A 15,963-nucleotide genomic window follows, 5' to 3' on the forward strand; every position below is an offset into this window, starting at 1 on the left:
CACACTGAGTAAAGAGTAAAAAGGTTTGTCATGTGAGTAGAAGGTGGAATATCAGAAAGCTTCTTTCAATGTAAATTTAAATTGTTCTGCATTTTTCACTGTTGAGCCTTGAAATAAAAGGGCTCGTCATATTTAACATTCAGTTTGATCAGACAAAATATTTTATCCTTCAATTTGGCCTCAGTTTAGCAGGTATCACAGGTACCACAAGTTATATTTTCCTAAGTTCATCCCTATGTCCCACCAAATGGTCCACTTTTATTCAGTTCACTTGGGTGTACGCATTTCTAGTATGTTAATTGTATTATATTATTTAAACTAGAAAAAAAGTAAAATAGTATGTCCTACAGACTACAGGGTCTGTCCAGGAAGATGACACTTATCACAACTGATCACAAATGAATAAGGTTCCTGACTGAACACACTGTGATTATTTCAAACATGCGTTTTTTTAATAAAACATTCATATACTTGATCTTATGAGGTTCTACACCCAACAGCAACTGTCATTGCATCAGACGCTAGGCTTTCATGTATGGGCAAAAACACTTTCTGTTCCTCATAAATTTAGCGTTTCACCATACCACTGTTTCCGGGTACATGCTTCTACTGTAAGCTTATAGGGTAAACAGAAGATGCAACAACAAGTTAAAATAAGGTAATAGAAAATTTGTAAGGTGCTTACTGTTCACATGCATCAATAACAAAATAAATAAATCAGTCATTGTTAAATAGCCAATAATTTTATTAATGCATTAAATAGAAAAAGAAAAAAAAACTATGTAAACCTGTACAGACAAACAAAGCTATACAAACACAAATAAAGCATTGTAGATATTGACACAAAAGTTTAATTTTATATCTATAAAAGAAATTTGTATCAAACATTTATTTTTTTCAGAAAAGCAAGAAAAATGCTGGATAGATGGACCTGCATAGACATTTGCATCAGTATAATTAGTTTATATTTTTTTAAGGAAAACATAACACAATGTTTGGTGCAAACTTGCATCAAGTTCCATCTGGGAAAAAAAAAAAAAAGATTTTGCCAATATGAAATGTAAAAAATAAAATGTATCTTTGCCTACTGTGTGTGCAGTGTATTTGCACACACTTTCATTTACATATCAATATTATGCAAAAGAGTTTTAGAAGAAAAAAAAAGAAAAGGGATAAGAGGCACAATACAATCTGAATAAGCAGTCTATGAGAAACTGATGAAATCAAAACACAAGCTGTTTTATTAGAGGCTCCTTGCTTTGCCAATTTGTATCGTTTGCCAGAGTGTATAGCTGCTGTATGTATTATCAATGATATACATGCAACGTAGGCATCTGTTGCAACCAGCAAAATATCAGGCAGTGTAAAGACTTATGAAGTAGGAGCTCAGGAAAAGGGACTCCAGCTCAGTGTGCTGATAGAAATAAGGGTCTGACAGGTGCTTGATGACAGCCACACAGTTTCCATCAGGCTAAAATGGAGCAGGCCTAATGCAAACCCACACACCATGTCAGTGAGGTGATGTCTACCTAGAAGCACTCGGGACAGGCCCACCAAAAAGGCCCATAGCACTAGAAGGATGCGAAGGGGCACAGCCAGCACCAGATGAGACAGAAGAAACTTAGACACCATGGCAGCCCGGCTGGCATGAGCAGCAGGAAAAGAGTATATGTCCATGGCAACACAGTCAAGGAAACCAGGGGCCATCTCCCACGGTCCTTTCCGCTTTACCAGTCTCTGAACCCCAGCTACTGTCATCACGTCCAGGAGAAGGGCTGTTGAAAAAGAAAATAAGTAAACAAGACAGTATTGGACATAAGAAAGCAGATATAATGACCAATTCTTTCAAATGCTGATTTAGAAATATAAGTTGTAAGTTTTTTTTTTTTTTTTTGTTTTTTTTATCAGACACTAAAATTCAAATTACATTTTCAAATTTTCTCAAAAATCCTCAATCCTGAGATAATATCTTCTGCAGATTTCCATACATTCCATATTGCTTTGGTGAAACCACAGAAAAGAAAATACAGTAAAAAGCAAAGGTGAGGTGACATACCGCTCTATTAAAATATTGGCATTTCCCATGAATCTGGTGCTTCTTTAATCGTAATTCCAGTTGTCAGCTTTTGATAGTTGCTGTTGTTTTTACTCCTAATCAGACTAAAGACCACCAAAAATATAAATTAAATGATTAAATAGTTGTAAAGCTGTCTACAGGGGACATGCAAAAACACTATATGTCTGAATTTCTGACCACAAGTCATTTTTAATCTTGTTAAAGATTTGCTTACAAGTACAAGAACTTTTACAACCCTTCTGACAGGCAGTGGTTTAATTTTGACTTCTGAAGCATGAATAGAAAATATTGTAATCATATACTAGGCCTACTAAGTGTTGCAAAAATAACTTCCCCATAGTATCACAATTCCGAACATTAAAAGTCATAATACAGTGTATGAGCCACAAGGAGAAAACTGGATCAGACATTCAACACAACTCGGTGTCCAAGTGTTATAGGGCAGCCTACTCATAATTAAGTGTATAGGTCTATGAGCTGTGGGAACGTCCATTGAACATATTAATGATTTCAATGAAACCTGTTCCCCAAACCTAATGAGAAAAAGTGAACACTCGTTAATACAAGTATAGCTGCATTATCCATAAGGGAAGGGTTAGCAGTGATGATGGTGCAGCTTTTGGCACAAGAGGCATTTGGTACGATGCGCGTAAATTTGTTGAGTGACATTTACCCAAAAGCAGATTGACCAGGACCTCTTGTCCGGCCAATGTGTTGCTCCTTGTCAGACACACGATAGTGCCAATAATCCACGTGATTCCGTGACCAGTGAGAGCCAAAAGGTTGACCATAGATCTGCATCCTCCCCAGGACGAAGACGTGTTGGCACACACCCCCATGCGTTTGGACAGGCAGATATCAATGGCAAGCAGAGAGTTCATCGCAATGCCTTTGAATGAGGGGTTGAGCTGCATACAGTCTTCCTCCGGCAGTTTGCCAGGCTCTTTTTTGTCCTTACTAGAACCCTCGGGTGGCTCCTCACCAGGCTGGCTTGTTTGGTGCTTGAATGGAGGTCTCCGTGTGCTACCTCCCCTCTCCGGCTGCCCTCCGCGCACGGGCTGGTTAAGGGACATAAACTCAGCTCTATTCAGTACATTGTTCCTTTCACGCGCTTTAGATCTTGCTTTAGCGGGCATTTTGCGTTCGGGAGAAAACTTGTACTGAACAATCTTCGAGCGTTAGCTGGTGCGACTTAACCCAGTCAGTGAAGTCCCTGGATAGAAAGGGGTACAGCAGTCCTCCCCTTCTGTGGCCTAATAGATATATTTAGACCCCCAGGAATGTGTGCTGGCCATGCTGTTTACCAGACCCAGTGAGGTGTACGGCATCTGCCTGGCCATCATGTGAAACCTGATCCAAGTCAAGCTATAAAATAACACCAGTGCGTCGTGTTACGCGTCAACATTGTACAAAGCAACATACAGATGCTTCACTGTAAATAACAACACGGTTTGGACAATTAAAACAAGGGCAAGAGCCTAGTTACGCTGATGTTGTGTCGCCATCACAAGCAGCCACTGGATACAAAGAAGCCTCGAACGCAGCATCCTTCCTTTCTTTTAACAGAAAGACCTACCACGTTAATCTATAAAGTGATGTTCCAGTAAGAACGTATTGAAACACAAAGGAACATGAGCTAAGATACAGGCCTCAAAATTCAATGCAGCATCTGCTTCTCCCTCGATGGTCTTACGCAGTTTGCGTAATACACGATTCCTTACTACGTTCAGGGCAGAGTTGTCCAAGGTACTTAAAAGGGCTGGCAAGAGGGGGAAAAATGTGAAGCGTAGACCTACTCCTGATCAGTAATAGCAATAGACGTAGGCAATAGCATTCTAGACGTAGTATAAAACTAGATTTTGAGGATTTCTTTTTGAAACCGATAGAGTGAAAGGTTATTAAACTAGAAAATCAGAATGCCCGAAATATGTTTGGGTAATTAATTTATTTTATGTTAGAAACTATTTTGGCCAGGAATATATAGTAGAGACTAGTTTCCTAAATCAAACTCTTTTGCTAAACCCTAGACTATTTTGTATGATAGAATAAGGTCTAAACATGGGTCTAACGGGATTCAATAAATAGGCCTACACACAGATCAAAATTTGACCCTGTTTATGAGATTCAGCTTCCAGATAGGCAACAATTTGAGAACTATTCTATATTCAAATTATATAATATTTTCTTTTCTTTTAAATTGTTAATTGTTATGGCAGGGGAAACAAATTCCAAAATGTTCATAATTATGAGATCCGTGGCCTACATTTCCCATCATACCAACGTCCTGAGCGGAAGTGTCGTCTCAAAGCCATCTATAAAGCCGCTTCCCAAGCAGCTGACAGCCCAAAGCGTAGCGGGGTGAACCTGCTGTGACGATGGGGCGCGCGCTGAGCAGCGACTTCTCGCGTGGGGATTTTTCCTGAAATCCGTCCCTCTATTCTTCCTTGTCACCGCACACAGGGGGGTGCATAGACCCCTACGGCACCCAGACAATGCACGGCAATCTCCCAACGCAACTACTTATGTTTTCGTTTAAATGTCCTTAGAATGGATGCGGTCAAATGGCTGAAGTTAACCCCACGGTGCTTTCTTTTGGATGACACAAGGAAATGCGTGCTCTCGGGCAGCGACAAAACAGTATTAACTAACGGAGCTGGTGCAACGTGGAGATAACGGAATTACCTGTGTGACCGAACAACTGTGAGTGAGACGCCATTCATTCTGTAACATCGGAACTCAGATTGAAGGAACTCTACACTTAAGCCTCCAATAGGTAGACCTTTGCATGCATTACGCACAATACAATCTACTATATGCATGTATATTATTTAATCTGAAGTTAAATTTGATCTGCAGCACTTATTGTCGAGGCTATAACTTCAAGACTGACACATTTCCACGAAACGCACCACTTCCTTTCTTGCACATTATTTAGCATGTTCATGAAAAAGTCACGTTACAAAATGAGGCTAGTCCCACATGTAACCTGAGAGTTGCCTGTATAGAGCCCTTATTACTACTGACATGAACTTCAGCGCACCGTATGGCGTAGAGCGCACGTTGGCCAGTCTCTTTCTTTTGGTGGAGCGACTCTCCACTGCATGATATCGGCTCCAGGATAACAGTTGCACAAGAAGCATGCACCCTTCACGGTGAAGATAAACCTGTCTTGTATCTGACAGTGTTTTAGGATCAAACATGCATGGCTGCTATAAATACATGCTTTTTACTATCTGAGCTATTCTTGGGCATCGTGATGTGGAGACAGCTGTGGTGATTACATTTTTTTATCTTGCTGTTTCCATGCGTCTGTCTTCCTCCCCAGACCGCTGGACGTTGTTGTGGACTGTGTTGCTATTTAATGCAATGGGCTGTATCCAGAGTATCAGGTGTAAGCCCAAAAGTTTCCGAGACAGTATCATCGTCCTGGAGGTGAACACTTCAATCGATTCCAACCCCACCAGCATCGACGAGTCGTCTAGTGTGGTCCTGCGTTACCGGACACCGCACTTCAGAGCGTGTGCGCGCGTCTTGGTGCCCCCTGTGCCTGGAAAAGAAACATGGACCATTGGCTGGATTCAAGCATGTAATCACATGGAGTTCTACAACACATATGGGAACAAAGGAATGTGAGTAACATAATTCATAGGCTAAGAATTAGGCCTATAACTAAAGTTAAAGTACATAAGACAGGCTTAACTAATTTAACGTAGGTAAACTAAAAAATGTGCACCCCATAGTTAAAAATTTTAGATAAAGTGTATTATTATTATGTAAAATTCATGTCTGCAAATAAATTTGGTTACGTTTGAAAGGCATCCCTCTATACTATCAATACGTTTTAGAAGTCAGAAAGTACCACCAATGTAACTAATAACCAGAAAAATATGAAAACCTGCAGTATTTAACAAGCACATATTTTAGTTATAATTCCAATGGATGTTGGTCTTGCCTTAAAAAAAAAAATGCTATTACTGCTACTTTTTTTTATAAAGCTCATGGGCAGAATAATGCATTTTTTTGTCACTTAATGTATCAGTATATTTTTTCACCTTCATTTCAATGCGTCCTCTCGTGTTCAATTCAAGGACAAGCAATGTTTTTCACCTCATAATAAATAGACAAAACATTTAGGAGAAGCTCATGGCCTCCTGACCATTTAGACTGAAATCATGCTGTTTTCACTTCTGCAAAAACAAGAGCTCCAAAGTTCAAAACCTGACAAATAATTTGCAGTTGTAAAAAATTGCAGACAAAATTAAAGTTTGGCTGTGTCCTCTGCATGTTCCATTGGTTTGATGTCTGCAGCTTGATAACATTTCAAAGTGAACTGAGTGTGGGACAATGTGATGGAAAATAATGATCGTGACCTTTTGGCAGTCAGTACTTATCAATAGTGTGTGATTGACTGTCATTAAAATAGACAAACAAACAAGTCCAACACTTTCTTTTAGTCTTGCATGTGTATGGATACCGCTTGGTTCAAATGTTGCAACAATAAGAGCTAATATCATGCAGCCAACCTCAGACTTGTATACCCAAAATATGCTTTATCTAGGTAGCAGCAGTGGAAGAGAGCTGTAAGTCTAAGATTAGAGTCACCCCACCACGCCCCACACTCCATAGTGGTCCTATGTGTGTGCATGTGTGTCATAGAAAGGTCAAGAGACTGTCATTCTCAAAACACTTCCAGCAAAACATTATGATTACTGACAGAGATAAACAAAGCATTATATAAAGCAAAAATACTTCAAAGGAGAATCAAGAAACAAATGTTTTTGCTTGTTTTGGGGTATCAGAGCATCTTTACTGCTGCTCATGAATAAAAACTCTATGTGAGGAAATATACATGCTTGGGGTAGTGAAGGGTAATTTGTGGTCCAAAATGTTCAGGATAACACAACAACTGCTGTAGAAATTGTAGCCAAAATTACATGATTACACATATACATCTGCGTGGGGCTGCATATTGGAAGCTTAATTATTGAACATAATTAAGCTTCCAATATTTGTGAATGTGTTTTGCTTGATATACTATAATGAGTGATTTGTACTACATCCTTCCCATCTTATGTAGCCACATAGGTCAGATATTCTCTTAAAATGCGGTGTATGTCGTAAGTCTTCTTCTAGTTTGGTGGTAAAACAAGTAGAGTTGGCTATAATTGGACAGAACAGCTGAGGATGGGCAGGATTCCTCAGATGGTTTCAAATTCTTGATCAAAATTCTGGACACATTCAATGTGTCTCACTGCCTCTGTGGTGTAAAGGCAGCAGACAGAGGTGGGCTTTTGGCAGTATTTATAAATAAGTCATAAATAAGCAAGCAATGCACTAAGCATCTGACTAAAATAACATAACCTTACTGAGGAAGTGAAAATGAAAACCACTGAATGAGGCGGACTACAAAACAAACTATATATATTATATATATCTAAATGTACATAAAATGGAAAAAAAGATTAGAAAATCATCTAATACATAATATAATGATGCCATCCTTATATTATTCCTAATGACCCATAATAACTAAATAATAACTATTGTTATTGAAACTGCTGTATTGTTTGGATTTAAATGATTAAATCAAACAAATGTAAATTGTGTGGCACATTTCGGTTTACTCAATCAGATTAGGATTGCAGCTAGGGTAATTGAAAATCCAAATGCTATAATCAGGGATTATATGGTCAAATCTCTTTGCATTTGGTCAATCTGTTCCATTTCCCAATTTGCTTTTGTTAAAGACATGCTTTGTGAGACTGTGGTATTATTTGCATTCTGCCTCCTATAACTTTTGACTGTTTGACAAATGTTTTTTGAGCCTCCTGCTTTGACAGATCAAGAGAACTGAAAGTTCCCCTTGCATCAGGTCACATTTACTAGTCATGATTGTACTGATGCCAACACAGCTCATGAGTCAAACAGTAACCAAGCAAGGCACTTTTTACTGTGAAAGTCATTTCATGACTTTCTGTGACAAAACTCACACTCTGTCTTAACTTATGTTTGTCACTATACTATATTTGTCAGTTGTACCCTGAAACCATCTAAAGAACAGGAATATTTTTCTTGAAAGACGCAGGTGAGTTTGTAAATAAAATTATGCGTATAATGTGTTTTTATGAAAATTATGGAAAGGGCCTGTGCAAACTATGCAGCTGTTTGATGTCTGAATTAATATTTAGCATTGGGGGTAGTGCTACTGACAAAGGCATCAGTCCATGGGATTATGTGATTTTGCACAGTAATGTGTGTGTTGGTGTGTGCACAGCAGTGCACTCACATTCATGGCTGACATGCTAATCTGAGCCTCTGGCGGAGCATATCCACACAAGCAGAAAGTCATGTGCTGCTGATAATACTGTTATCTGTGTGTAGTCTTCATCCTCACCTTCACAGACCCAAAGGTAAAATGTCTGCCTGCTGTGGGGACAGAATTAATTGGTGGGCACAGCAGAGGCTGAGGGCCACAAAGTCACAACATTGTTTCACAACATTGTCTAATAATGGAGTCGGATTTAGTTCATGATTCTCTTGTTATCAGTTATTGCAGTTTGAATATGTATGGGTATACCTAAAACATTCATTATGAAAATCTAACATTATACATTTAATTTCCAGGTCAAGTTGGGAGCTTCCTGATCTGCGTGATGGGAAAATCCAAGCCATCAGTGACTCAGATGGTGTCAACTATCCCTGGTATGGAAACACCACCGAGACATGCACTGTTGTGGGCCCCACCAAAAAGGACAGCAAATTCACAGTTAGCATGAATGACAATTTCTACCCCAGTGTGACATGGGGTGTACCCGTCAGCGACAGCAATGTGCCTCAGCTCAGCAGTATCCACAGAGACCAGAGCTTCACCACATGGCTTGTGGCCATCAACCAGGCTACGGCTGAGACTCTGGTCCTGCAGACCATTCGCTGGAGGATGCGTCTTCATATCCATGTGGACCCAGAGAAACCCCTGGGGCAAAGGGCTGTTCTTAAAGAACCTATAGCCCAGGAACAGCCTCAAATTCTGGGCAAGAATGAGCCCATTCCATCCAATGCCATGGTCAAACCCAATGCCAATGATGCACAGGTGTTGATGTGGCGGCCAAAGAGTGGTGAACCTGCAGTGGTCATCCCCCCCAAATACTGAGCCTAGCCTTGGATACCAAACTATAGGAACATCTCCATATTGTACTGTGTGAACTGGGATCATTGTCTGCTTTGACAGCTTTAACATTTTAAATATTTCAATTGAAGTATTTTATTTTTAAACAAACTTTGAACAAAGGGCAAAGCAAGAAAAAGGCTGTGAGCCATTGACCAGGTGAAGTTGGTTATTACTGGAGTCAACAATAATTTTACATTCAGGCTGAACTGGGTCAAACTGTGTTATTTTTTTATGGGGCTCAGAGGATTGTTTGGTCATAATTGTATTTGGTAGTTTCTGCCAAATATGTATTTCTGAGTGTGTGTGGGAATATTTATTTGGTACTATACAATACAGTATTTGCGCAGCCCTATATGCTACATATGCAAATACTAGTTACAGTACGTATTTATAGGCTGGGAGAGAGTGCATTCAGTTTAGTTTACTTTGTCCTTGTGTGATAATTGCATTGAAACATATTTGAATTTTTGCTACTTTTTTAATATACATGCAAGACATTCAGTCCATGCTGCCTTAAGATGCATTTTCGCTTCCCTCAGCCACATGTTTAGCCTTATACCAAGTGCAATGCAGTATATTTTTACTCCATTAAATCTCTTCCAGATTGTTGGTGCTGACATGTGGGTGTGAATTTAGGATAGGAAAGTCAGGTTATTACCTGACAAATGTATTAACACTGTGTGAGATGAACATCCAAGCACAACAGCAGTTGGATTCACTTCACTCTTTGCATTTAGTGAGAAAGCAATCTTCTCCTTGTAGTATCACTCCATCTCAGGGCCCCTTTATTTCCTTGACTTTTTGTCTTTCGTCATCCTGTCTTTTCTAAATAGTGTATAGCAATATGATCAGTATAGTCACCAATTTATGCATCAGAAAGTATAAATTGCAAGTGTAGTTATCATGTTCGCAGTCTATTTCTTATCTTTGTGTATTGACTTTCACCTCATATGTTTAATGTTGGTAGAAAGTAAAGCAGGACAACCCGAATGCTCATAGTATATAGCTGACCCACTTGTTGGTGTTCGTCCGATGCAGACATGCACAGCCTACTCTTCTTCTAAGGATTACTACAAGGGAATTGATATACACTTTAGTTTAGAGAGATGTTGCTTTTAAATGAAATTGTAGAGTTGCAAATATCATTTAATATATGGTTGATTGTAGGGAAACTGTCTGACCAAAATTCAACTTCCAATTCAGACTTAAATGTATACACTCAAATTCTCTTGCTCCAAAGTAGGCTAAAACAATAATTATTACAGATGACATGCCATGTAATAAATAAGATATGACTGGACTAGTTAAACTTTCCCCCCTTTAGAACAGAAAAGTTGTGTTTCAGATGACCCCATAGAAATATATATATAATATTATTATTATGAATAATAAATAGACTACAGTATTATCTATTTTCTCTAAATCTGACAATGAGAACATCCTACAATCTTAAAAGAGCTTTGCTTGACTGAATTCATGAATGTTGCCTGTATACTTCCTCTCTGCTGTGATCTGAGTCACAGAGAGGAAGCTTAAGGCGTACAGAAGACAATGTGGGGCTGTTGTCATTATAATTAGGTCTGCAATGGTGCACTTTGAGAAGCAGCAGACCCTAGACTGGAGTGAACTGTGCTACTGCACAGGATAGAGACAGAGATCCTCTAGTGGGATCAAAGAGCAGAGGTCAGGGGTCACCAACACTGTCTGTGTGAGGGGAGATATTAATGTGGATAGCTGAATGGGCACACTGAAGGCTATGCTGTAAAAGACTATACAGTATGCTTTATTATGTAAATATGTAGTGGACTTGTGGTTATGATAAAATAATAACTGTTGGTACAAAGTACATTGTCTCTAGGAGTACTGCACATTTTATAAAGCATGAGGTAAATCAGGTGCCTTTTTTAGGTCAAATTTCAGCCTAAACAACTTTTGAAATAGTAATTTTCAATTAATGGATCCCATATTTGAGTTTAAGATTGTAAGAATTAATTATATAACATATAAATACTTAAGTTAAACTTCCCCATGCAGCAATCTTTCTTATATTTGAACATCACATAATCCTGCCTGTATTTCTTCTCTCCACACCTAAACCATGTGTTTTGAGCATACCTTGCCTTTTCCTGCAGTGCGAAACTGCAATCACAGCCTGAGAGATACTTTAGTAGAGTCAAAACTATTGACCTTTTTAACAGCTGGCAGCCATGATGACAGCTAAAATAGACAACATGCGTTTGGCTGTGTTAAATCTCCAGTAGGCCTCTGGGAGAGTGGCCAATGTGCTGCTGCTGTTACTAAGTCATGACTTTATTGCAGAGGGGCAGAGAAGGTTGTGTCCTTGTCATGTAGCTCGTCCTCATAAACACTGGCAGAGGGAGAGAGGGAGTGGGGGAGAGGGAGAGAGAGAGGGACATAGGGAGAGGGAAAGAGAGGGACAGAGGGGGGACCTGCAGGACGAGTATTAGATTGTCGCTGCGGATTCCATTGACCAGCCAAGCTCACGGATCCCCTAACACGCATTAAAGGCAAGCACACAGCCAGTTTGAGTTTCGGGTTTAAAAAGAGAAACAGTGTCCATACGTCTACTGTTTGTATTTTTACCAATGGGCTTCCTTTTACTAAGAAAGTTGCACAGTTTTTGATAAGCGAATAGTGCCAAAATGGAGCAACGCCAAATCTATGCAGTGGGACCTGCACTGTTTTGTTTCTTGGCTTCTTCTAAAGTGTATGTTATAATTTGTATGTATGTTTTAATGGGACTAAATGTATTTAATTGTACAGTGCTGTGTAAATGTCTAGTTTATCGAATTTCTATCACAGAAGAAATTATCTAAAACTATTTCCCCATTGATAAACATTGACTCAAGGATCAAACCCTCCCCCACCAAAAAAGTTGTGCAGTGCAGCTTAAAAATGTAGAAAACAGTAGTTGACTTGAATCTTTTAGACATTTGCACAGCACAGCATGATGTGCCAATCAAATGGACAACTTCCCTAAACCTAAACCCACACCGAGAGAGTTCTTCAGGGAGCTGCTACTTTGTGATGCATAAACTTTTTGTTGTTACTAACTAAACCGATGCTACCCAAGTCCAAGACATCTGCCTTTGTACTGGGTCAGACCTCTGCTCTTTTTTCTTTTCTTTCTGCCGTTCTTCCTTGTGTGTTTATTTTCCATACATATAGATCAAAGAGCCACAGTGTTGTCCTTATATTTGTTTGTTTTTTACTGCAGCACTGGAATACTTCAAGGTGTGTACGATTTTTTTTTAAATTTAAACTTTGACTTAATACTTGAAAAGTGGATATGTTCTGTTGAATATTTCTAACTGTGAAATGCACAATATTGGGAGGTTTACCCCAAAAAGGAAAATAAAAGTTGTGTTCATAGACCACAAATGCTGGAAACGTACTGAATGTATTTATTTATAATAAATGTTAACAAATGTGCTTTTGCAAAAAAAACAACAAAAAAAAAAAACAAAAACAGTACTAATACTTTTCACTGTAAAAATAAACCTGTGAGTATGATTCCTTTATTTTTTATGCCTTACATAAATAAATACCAATAGCAAGATACAATTTTGATAAAATATTTGAATCTTAAATTATAAGATTGTTATCAGTCTCAAAATATTTACATTTCATTTTTGGACTCACAAAAAACTAAATTGTGGGTAAATGTCTATTACTACAACAACAATAATTTGTTTAATGTCTCATTGCAGCTTTCAGTATATATTTTAGTATCATACTGAAGCCCTTTCTTACGTGTTACCCTTGGGCGGAACACACACCACTGAGCACATGACACACTGAATGAAATGCACAGAGGAAGGGGACGTCACTTATAGAGACCACAAAAGAAGTCAAAGGAAGCCTTGTGCACTGACTGTATGCAATAAAACTGACCTCCGGCTAACACATTTGTTGCAAGAATATACCTTTGTTTATTATTATTATTATTATTATTATTATTATTATTATTATTATTATTATTTGATTGCATTTAAAACATGCATCCCTACTGTGAATGAGCTTGCATCTCCACAAATGTCTTATTTGACATGGAGGAGAATCCCCACCCTCTTGTCTTTATACTCTATACTACTTAATACTCTACAGTATGGCATAAAACGTATCTATCTCCATGGAGAATGTTCTGACATATGTTTTTAACTTTCTATTTCCATGGATTTGTGCAGTCAAAACAAGGATTGTACTTGCCTACAATGAGTCTGTTTATTATTACTCTACACCAAAAAGAGTTATCCTAAGAGCACAGATATCATTTGTTTAACATATTGTTGGATCCTGCTGCTTATATATAGCCTGTGTGTATGGTTCTATCCTGGTCACATTCTTGTCTCACATTCTCACTGCTATATTTAAAGTACATGCTATTCATATGTGCACCCACCTGTCCCAATAATCACTGATACTGTATTTCTATCCCTGGGTATTACAGTAAAAGCTCTTAAGGTCCATTGTTACATGGTTTGTCTTTATGATGAGAGTATTACTGTTGTGATTCCAGGGATCGACTGCTTGGGCTATTCTGGCTGGGTAAGCATGACCTTTGTCCAACAGTATTACTCAGTGTCACTCCTGTAGCACTTTGCATTGTATTAGTTAGTAGATCTGTGCGCTCAAGGCAAAAACAAAAAAAAAATCTGCTGGTGACAGCCATAAGACACCAAACATGCCACTATAGCTCAGATTTGGCTAAATTAATTTATGTGTGATTGCCAGACACCGGACAGCTAATCATTTAAGTCTACGCAAAAGTCTCAAATATATTGCACTATTTAAATAGAGAGCTGCATACTAAATTAGAAAAGAAAACACGACTATGTTTTGAGGAAAATGTCAGTATGAGGTGTGTGATGCATTTGGCAGTTTGTTTCCACGTCATTTATGGAAGTGGACTGTCGTGACTGGTCCTTCTTACTACTACGCTAAAAGTAACACATCTCAGCACTTGCCATACTACCTTCCAAAGTAACTAAGCCACCCATATAAAAATGCTGAAATGCAATCAGTTTTTCAACATTAATAATTATCTATTGTTTTGATAAAATAATCAAAAAGGCAACGTCATCAGAGCATGAATAATGGTTTTGATGATTTTATAGACAGGTTGGAAAGCAATGAATTAAGCAACTCAATGAGGAACAAAAATCTTGTTGGTGAAGTAAAATGTCCTTTATTGTGAAATCAATGCTACCTACATCTTCAAAGCAATTCAAATGTTCATAGATTCATAGAGTAATTTATTGTATGAGGTCTGACTTCAACTGGTGTAATGCATTGGCGGAGTCCTGCCCAGTTTATAATATTCTCTCACAAATTGCTTGCTTTCAGAGAGTGGCAAAACTGATTTGTGGTGAGGCTTTTTGCTGAAAACAGAAAAGCAGTGTTCTGTACTGGGTGTAAGAATCAGACCACCAAACCTGAAGAATCTCTCACCTTCAAAGTTCAAACCACACCTGGATGAGAAATGTTGTCCTGGGAGACATTCGAGGATGTATACATGTGACACAAAGAGACAAAATCCTGAATAACAGATTAAACTTTTGTTTAGGGCATGTAGGTAATCTCAAGTATCATTCAGTGAAAAAAACTAAACAAAACTTGTTACAGCAGGTGTTTCTCAAGAAAATAAAACTTATATGAGCCAGGCAGTGATAGAACAAAACTAAGAAAGTTAAGTACTAAATGCTGTCTGAACCATGCACTCTTTCCTTTGCTTTTTAAAAGGGAACACATTACGTAAAATTAGTTTTCCCTGTGCTTATTGTGTGTTGCAATAAACATGGATAATGATGACAAAGATAGTCATAGATTGTTTTATTAGAAAAATACAAATTTTTCAAGCAATTGTGTAAGTGCGAGTGATGTTTATGTTGTGATGGGTAAAGCTCAGAGTCTTGTCATGACACAATCCACTATTAAATCCTGTAAGACTTTAAACCATTCCAAGTGTAATACACTTAGAATGTAAAGTGTTTAATAATTGTTGGTTTTGCATCAACTTTCAATAGTTTTCAAGAGTGGTGTTTTTTACATAGGACAAAATCTGTGAATATTGGCTTCTGCTGAGCTAATGTAGTGATAACTGAAGTTTGATTGAGATAGCAAATCTTATCATGATAAGTGAGTAAAGTAATCTCTATCAGTTAGTTAAAGGCAGACAGAGTGAGAGAATGAAACCAGTGAAAATCAGGTAATTAAAGTCTATCTGGTAACAATGACCTAATGTTGAAAGCAAAGTTCTTTCAGATTAGATTTGTTAAATAAACAAACAAAATGAAGGCCCTCTTTAGCATGCCCTGATTTTTTTTTTAATCTCTTTTTTGCAAAAAAGTTGAAGTTGTTAGTAAATACCACCATGATAATCCCCTGCTTTTAGTTCAGCTAAAGCATCACTGAAATACCTCCCCTTTCATTATTTTCTAACTAGTCATAGGCAGGAACAAAAAAAGTAACAGTTGTGAAGTTTATTGGATTATGCCCATCCACAGTAGCCCATAACATTATCAGCAAGTAGGAAAGTCTATTGCTTGCATTGTGTTTGGGCAGTGTAGGTAGATATGTAGACTAAATATGTGGCAAAGTGGTGCAGATGATAAATGTGTCAACATTTCAATGCAGGGTATGCTGAGAAATGGGTGGAGGAGAAAGAGTTCGGGAGGGGGAGGTTCTAAGGGGGCTT

At 38.2% G+C, this 15,963-nt stretch overlaps 2 protein-coding genes across 3 annotated transcripts; one reads left to right on the top strand and one right to left on the bottom strand.

Annotated features, from left to right (window-relative positions):
• Positions 1-730: 730 nt before the first annotated feature.
• LOC110160617 (inactive phospholipid phosphatase 7) lies at positions 731-4,423 on the bottom strand. Its single transcript, XM_020925292.2, has 2 exons — positions 2,751-4,423; positions 731-1,775 (listed from the first exon to the last, which is right to left on the bottom strand). The coding sequence occupies exons 1-2, from the start codon at positions 3,211-3,213 to the stop codon at positions 1,387-1,389; spliced, it is 852 nt and encodes a 283-aa protein (XP_020780951.1). The 5' UTR covers positions 3,214-4,423; the 3' UTR covers positions 731-1,386.
• fam78ab (family with sequence similarity 78 member Ab) lies at positions 4,398-12,779 on the top strand. 2 transcript variants are annotated; one of them, XM_055154177.1, is made up of 3 exons: positions 4,398-4,777; positions 5,403-5,706; positions 8,702-12,779. In XM_055154177.1, the coding sequence occupies exons 2-3, from the start codon at positions 5,444-5,446 to the stop codon at positions 9,225-9,227; spliced, it is 789 nt and encodes a 262-aa protein (XP_055010152.1). In that variant the 5' UTR covers positions 4,398-4,777; positions 5,403-5,443; the 3' UTR covers positions 9,228-12,779. The 2 variants fall into 2 exon arrangements, with proteins under 2 accessions (XP_055010152.1, XP_055010151.1); XM_055154176.1 differs by having other exon boundaries at positions 4,398-5,706.
• Positions 12,780-15,963: the final 3,184 nt, after the last annotated feature.

The sequence above is a fragment of the Boleophthalmus pectinirostris genome, unplaced genomic scaffold, assembly GCF_026225935.1.
Source record: "Boleophthalmus pectinirostris isolate CB_2022bp ecotype Guang Dong unplaced genomic scaffold, ASM2622593v1 HiC_scaffold_18, whole genome shotgun sequence".
In the NCBI taxonomy this organism is placed as follows: domain Eukaryota; kingdom Metazoa; phylum Chordata; class Actinopteri; order Gobiiformes; family Gobiidae; genus Boleophthalmus; species Boleophthalmus pectinirostris.

Excerpts from the sequence above, each read along its gene's own strand:
- LOC110160617 (XM_020925292.2), bottom strand. The coding sequence starts at position 3,213 with ATGCCCGCTAAAGCAAGATCTAAAGCGCGTGAAAGGAACAATGTACTG. Across the intron at positions 1,776-2,750 it reads CCTGGTCAATCTGCTTTTGG|CCCTTCTCCTGGACGTGATG; the intron begins GTAAATGTCACT and ends CTTTTTCAACAG.
- fam78ab (XM_055154176.1), top strand. The coding sequence starts at position 5,381 with ATGCGTCTGTCTTCCTCCCCAGACCGCTGGACGTTGTTGTGGACTGTG. Across the intron at positions 5,707-8,701 it reads ACATATGGGAACAAAGGAAT|GTCAAGTTGGGAGCTTCCTG; the intron begins GTGAGTAACATA and ends TTTAATTTCCAG.